The sequence below is a fragment of the Coffea arabica genome, chromosome 4e (genome assembly GCF_036785885.1).
Source record: "Coffea arabica cultivar ET-39 chromosome 4e, Coffea Arabica ET-39 HiFi, whole genome shotgun sequence".
NCBI lineage: Eukaryota > Viridiplantae > Streptophyta > Magnoliopsida > Gentianales > Rubiaceae > Coffea > Coffea arabica.
Genome location: NC_092317.1, coordinates 32,139,256 through 32,146,471, shown reverse-complemented (window position 1 = coordinate 32,146,471; position 7,216 = coordinate 32,139,256). Strand labels below are relative to the sequence as shown.

At 31.5% G+C, this 7,216-nt stretch overlaps 1 protein-coding gene across 1 annotated transcript; it reads left to right on the top strand.

Annotated features, from left to right (window-relative positions):
* Nucleotides 1-4,883: 4,883 nt before the first annotated feature.
* Nucleotides 4,884-5,846, top strand: LOC113740926 (putative disease resistance RPP13-like protein 1). The gene has a single exon (XM_072046589.1). It carries the CDS (start codon nucleotides 4,884-4,886, stop codon nucleotides 5,844-5,846), a length of 963 nt encoding a protein of 320 aa, XP_071902690.1.
* Nucleotides 5,847-7,216: the final 1,370 nt, after the last annotated feature.

The following is a 7,216-nucleotide window of genomic DNA, read 5'->3' as shown; positions in this document are numbered from 1 at the left end:
AGTTATCATTCATAAAAATAGCAGCTCTTCACGGTTTTCTTACCAGTCGTCCAATGTATGAGCAAAGTGGCAATAATTAAAATAGTATTTTTTTTCGATTTATACATATTTTCATTAATTTTTTTTTGCATTTTAAAAAAAATTAATGAAAATTTTTTATCAGAAAGCACATGAGTCAAAAGGAATGGTCTAAAAGGGAAAGGAATAGCTGATACGTACAATACTTGTAGTTCACGTTCGAAGGACTACAGTGCTGTTTTTGAAAAATACCCTGAAAAATATCTAATCCAAACAGAACCGATTCTTCATTATTTAAAATACCAAATCTGTGATTTTGTTTTAACTGTTATCCATTGGTATTCTAAAGTATCATTTTCCCATCAAATAACACCCATTTTCCCATGAACAAATTTATTTATCGGATAAAATACATAAAAATCTGTTTTCCAATAAAACACTAACTCTTTATGGCTTTCCTCCGTTATAAAAATAGAGTACCCATTTTTCTATAAACAAATTTATTATTGGATAAAATAAAAATAAACCCGTTTTCCAATAAAACACTAACTCTTTATGGCTATCCTCCATTATAACAAAAGAGTACTCATTTGTAGGTAAAAAACAAATTTGTTTATCGGATAAAATAGAAAATGAAACCCTTTTTCGGGCAAAAATTTCAGGTCTTTATGGCTTTCCTCCATTATAACAAAAAAGTACCCATTTTAGAGGCGAAAAACAAATTTGTTTATGGGATAAAATAAAAATCAAACCCGTTTTCGAATAAAACACTAACTCTTTACAGCTTTCCTCCACTACAACAAAATAGTATCCATTTTGGAGGCGAAAAAGAAATTTATATATCGGATAAAATTAAAAAAATGGTGTTTTCGAACAAAACACCGGCTCTTTATGGCTTTCCTCCATTATAACAAAAGAGTACCCATTTTGGACGCATTTGACAAATTTGTTTATCGGATAAAATAACAATCAAACCCATTTTCCAAAGTTTTGGAGGTGAACTTGTTGAACCTTCTTAAAATATTTGAGTGGGATCGCTATAGTATAAAATTCGTTTTATGATTAGTTGTTTTCTCCTTTGTAATCTTGCAGATTTGAAATTAAGACGCCATTGAATTCAATGATGGAACCAATAGGGACTAATGGGGCCATAGCTCCACTCTCCCCCAAATTTTAAAAATTTTATTTCACATTTGTAATTATTTGTATAAAACGAAGTTAGCCTTCCTAAGTTTTTACAATTTTAGCCCCTATAGAAAAATTTTAGCCCCTCTAGAAAAAAAGTCTTGGCTTTGTCACTGACTGAAATGTTTGTAACTGAGATTTATCCATGGTGAATGTATGATACATAATTTTTTCACTATATTGAATTTATATGATGACAAATGAAATTGGTCAATTGGATTAGTGAGCATTAGTTTTGTGAATGATTATGAGAGTAAACTATATTATGATAATAAAATACGTTGAATTATGAAAATTATAATTTAAACATGCTCCTAAATTTTGGATATGTGACTTTCTAGTTGCGAATTTCTTAAATTAATAGTTAGTTATTACTATGAGTAATGTGGTAAGTGTGAGATGTGAATGTCAGTAATAACTGTTAGTTATTACTATCAGTAAAGTCAGCAGTGAATGTGAGACATTAATTGGAATTTGCAGATATTATTTTACATGGGTGGTTATTATCTGTTAGTTAAAATTTAGGAGTTTTAATTTTATGGGTTAGTGGGGAAAACGTGAGGGAAATGTGGGAAAAATATGAGCATGATTATAGGATTTGTACGAGCAGTTATAGGATTAGTTGTGAGATAAACATTTCTTAATTTTAGAAATGTAAAATTCTAATAAAATAGTATTCAGACTTTTGACAATTTGGAAAGCTACTTATCCAAAATTCCCTCTGCAATACATATAGATAGATATAGATGTCTTTTTTTTAGTGGTTGAATCTCATATTCGTGAACTATCTGCAGAAAAAAATAAAATTCTAGACTATACTAATTTTGTTATACCAACTCTATTATTCTTATTATTGTATTAATTGTTACGCTATTTCTCTCATTTTGTTAGGTCTACATTAATACAAGTTTAATTCTTATTATGTCTCGTGTCCCAAAAAATACATATTATCTTATTCAGGTGGATACGTCCAACAGATAATCAAATTGATGCTAAAAATTAAGAATGAATAAGTTGCTTTTGCATAACGGTTGTAAAGGTTTCTTGAGACTTTATGAATTAGGTGTCTTGCGTTTGCAAAAAGAATTTCTAGCATATTTTTGTATTGGAAATGGAGTTAAAACTTGCTATAGGTTACTTTCTTGTATTTCAATTTTATCCTAAAGGGTAATTTGCTGTTCAACCTAATTTTATTCTGATTTTATCCAACTAATAAATTAACTTATGAAAATAGATAATTTATGGAGGAAAGCCATAAGTAGCTGGTGCTTTTATTGAAAAATGGATTTATTTTTATTTTATCCAATAAATAAATTTGTTTATGAAGAATGGGTACTCTGTTCTTATAATGGAGGAAAGCCATAAAGAGCTAGCGTTTTATTGGAAAGCGGATTCATTTTTATTTTATCCGATAAATAATTTTTTTTTGGAAAAATGGGTACTCTGTTCTTATAATGGAGGAAAGTCATAAAGAGCTAGTGTTTTATTGGAAAATGGGTTTATTTTTATTTTATTTGATAAATAAATTTTTTTATGGGAAAATGGGTACTCTATTCTTATAATGGAGAAAAGCCATAAAGAACTAGTGTTTTATTGGAAAACAGGTTTATTTTTATTTTATCCGATAAATAAATTTTTCTACGGAAAAATGGATACTCTGTTCTTATAATGGAGGAAAGCCATAAAGAACTAGTGTTTTATTGAAAAACGGGTTTATTTTTATTTTATCCGATAAATAATTTTTTTATGGAAAAATGGGTACTCTGTTCTTAAAATGGAGGAAAGCTATAAAGAGCTAGTGTTTTATTGCAAAATCGGTTTTTAATTTTATCCAATAAATAAATTTTTTAAGGGAAAATGGGTGTTAAAGAGGTGGTATTTGATGGAAAAATGATATTTTATAATACCAATGGATAACAGTTAAAACACAATCACAGATTTGGTATTTTAAATAATGAAGAATCGGTTCCGTTTGGATTACATATTTTTCGAGGTATTTTTCAAAAACAGCACTGTAGTCCTTCGAACGTGAAATACAAGTACTATACATATCTGCTATTTCTTTCCCTTTTAGACCAATCCTTTTGACTTATGTGCTTTCTGATAAAAAATTTTCATTATTTTTTTTAAAAATGCAAAAAACAATTTAATTCTGTATAAATTGAAAAAATTACTATTTCAATTATTGGCACTTTGCTCATACTTTGGAGGACTGGTAAGAAAGTCGTGAAGAGCTGGTATTTTTATTAATGAAAACTTTTTCCATAAATGGCCTGCTTTTTATGACTTTCCTTTATTATATGTCAAAGCACCAGTTTTTAACCATCATTTTACATCTATTTATTTAGTACTTTAAACAATGATATTCAGCTGTATCCTTCCCTTTCAGACCAACTATTTTGACTTGTGGATTTTTGTGCTCTGCGCAAAAAAATTTTCGCTTACTTTTTTTTTAAAACTACAACAGAAAAAATTTAATTATGTATAAATTTCAAAAATACTAATTTATTCACATACGATCAAGTATTTATACAAGTATATTAACAGTACTTACTAAGTAAGGTACTCAGTTTTAATCATTAATAAAACATTTTAGTGTTATTTCAAATAACAATAAAATATGGGCTTGGCATAAGTTTTTTAAGCATAATAGAATATTTTTGCCATAAATTAGCATGTTTTTGTCATTAATCAAATTTACTATGTTATAAGTAAAAATGATTATTTATGTATAAAAACATACTATTACTTCGAATAAACTTACTCCCTCAAAAGTATATTGAGGATAAAAATTGTAATTTATCTCTTTAAAAAGTATGTTTCATAATACTTTCAATTCACCTTTTGGGCTGTAAAAGTTACTAGTTTATTACGTTAACTTACTATTTTAGATGACAAACTTACTTCCTTATTTTTACGCATAATCCTATTCAAGTGGATAAGTCCAACAGGTAATCAAATGGTTGCTAAAATTATTATAACCTATTATATCATGTCAAAAACTGTTTTTTTACCATAACAATAGTTACTACTCCATTTTCCCACATGCTTAAGCTCAACACTTGGTACTAAATTTATATATGTATATAAATATAATGAAGGCTTGAATCCTTTCGTTTACCTCCACTTTTCCTTCTTCCAAATTATTATCCCCCACGCGTGTGCGATAATCATTTATTATTTCTTAAAATTTCGGTACCTTCTTTGCGCACATTTTTTGTCCAAGGCATTTGCAGCATTTTTCCATTGGAAATGGGTATATTTGCAAATACATAAATGCCTCTGGTTTTAATCTGCAATAACACTTCTTGGCCTAACCTATGAGATCATACGGAAGTCAGTGTGCTTTTTGGTTGCATCTGCAGACGGTTCTCGTATATTTCCTCTCCGCGCGCTCTACAATAATTTAACGTCTCCGTTTGTACTGTATGAACCCCAACACGTGTCGCTCTCTGCCGGCCTTCCTACCATAGGCAGGTTCCTACCATAAAGGTATCCCATTGGAAGCAACAAGGTTCATCTTCTTTTCAATCATTCCAGGGCTCTCGCTTTCCCTTTCTTTGTCTCTCTCTCTCTCTCTCTCTCTAGTGTTGACGTGCAAGTTATTCTAAGTTGTGTATTTTTCATCCGGAGATATAGCTTCTGTTATTCCCACTTTCCTTCCAGTGGTATATGATAGTATGCCTAAAGCAGAGTTTCTGAATTTCTTTCGTGACACTGTCTACCAAGCAGATGTTGAACTCTTCAAAAAACTCAAGATGAAATTAGTGGTAGCTGCAGCACTACTTGATGATGCAGATATCAAGCAAACAAGGGACCCATCTGTCAAGCAATGGCTTGAAGAGCTTCGTGATACTGTTTACGAAGCAGATGGCTTACTCAATGAGATCAATTCGGAAGCTCTACGAGTTAAGGAGGAAAATGTGTGCCAAAGCTCAAGCAGCAACTGGGAAAGTGCTTCCGATTACATTCCATCTCTGAGTAGTAAGTTCCTTAAAATGATTATTCCCCAGATAGAGAGAATAGCAGTTAGACTGGAAGCATTTGTAAAACAAATTAATCCCTTGGGTCTTCAAGTTGGGGAGTCGAAGAGACAATCATGTCAACTACCAATACCAACAACTTCTTTGGTTGATAAGACTGCTATTTATGGGAGAGATAATGACAGAGAGAAGATAATACAAATGTTGCTATCTGAGGATGCAAATGGGGATCGCATCGCTGTGATTCCCATATTTGGACTAGGTGGAATTGGCAAAACCACCTTGGCTCAATTGGTTTACAATGACCAGAGGGTGAAGAACCATTTTTCTACCATGGCATGGGTTTACGTATCAGAAGAATATGATCCTACTAGGATAACAAAGGAACTCCTTAGGGAACTCAACATTTCATTTTCCGACTCCCATGAGAATTTAAATTCCCTCCAGGTGAAGTTAAAAGTTGGTCTTACCGGTAAAAAGTTTCTTCTTGTTCTAGATGATGTTTGGATTAGTGACTACAATCAATGGGGTAATTTACGGATTGCTTTCGAAGGTGGATTAAGGGGCAGTAGAATCATTCTTACAACAAGGAATCTGTACGTTGCAAGGATGATGGGGAGAGAAGTCAATTCATCATATGAATTTAATATCAGAGGATGATTGTTGGTCCTTATTTGTGAAGCATGCCTTTGAGAATAGAGATGGCAGTCAAGCCTTGGAATTTGAAGAAATAGGTAAGCAAATTGTGAAAAAGTGTGGAGGGCTGCCTTTGGCTGTGAAAACAGTTGCCTGTCTCTTACGTTCCAAAACAACCAGTGAAGAGTGGGAAGACATTTTTATGAGTGAAGACTGGTCTCTGACAAATAATCAAATGATTCCACCATTGAGCTACAATCATCTTCTTTCTCATCCCAACCGTTACCAGTCGAGATCCACCGGAATGACGCAGGAACTCCAAGATGTCAATAGGCAACTGGACATAACATTTTGGTATTTCAATAACTCTCTCCAGGTGAAATTACTGCTTCCCTCAATTTTCCGTTTCATTGTTTTTGTTTAATAATAAAAATAACAATAATAGCAATAGTAATAATAATGACAACAGCAACAACAGCTCATTACTTACTGCACTCCTTATGTTTTCACAATTTGGTTTACCTGAAACTTGTGCTGCATCCTTACAGTGTATAATTGCCAAATAATTGACTTTTTAGTTTGTACTTAGTTGATTGCCATGTGTATTCTTTAGGAGAAGTATCTGACCAATTAGACTGCATTTTGTTGTCAACTTTTTAACCTTATTTAATACCAATTAAAATTTTCTAATTTATACAATTCTTTTCCTACTTGTTGCTATAAAAAAATAGTATCGCTTAACTTTTCTTCAAATCCCAACTTAAAATCCTATTTGTTGGTTTTTTCTACGCAGTATAAAAGGTAAATCAAAATTTTAATACGTAGATCAAAGGTGAAGTTAAAATGAATAAAATTTAAAAAACTATGCGTTCTTTTTTATTTTACGAAGGGCTATAGCAACTGTTATACTTTGTGTGTTTGATACCTACATTATTTTGGTAAAAAAATGTTAGATAATTTTTCTAAAAAAATAAAGAAATAGTTTGCAATAACAGAATGCAAATATTACATTAGTCAAGCACAAACTCTTGTGCTATATCAAAAGAAAATTATTTTTAATTACATGACATTTTTTTAAGTTGATGAACAAAACTAAGATTAGCACAATGAATATGTGATCAATTAAAGAGTTAACCTAATCTTTTCTCATATACAAAATGTGTGACGCCCCCACTTCTCCCTAGGGCAAATCCAAGGGTATCCGCAGAATGCCTGCCTAACTCTCGCCAGGACTCAATACAAGTTAAATTTAAACTTTTTTTTTTTTCAAAAGAGGACAAGCGCCCCAAATTTTATTGAAAGAAAAAGATCGAAATGGGGAACCACCCTTCCCAATTATAGACTCCAATAATTATACTACTCTAATCTTGTAACAGCCCCACTTTCCCCTAAGG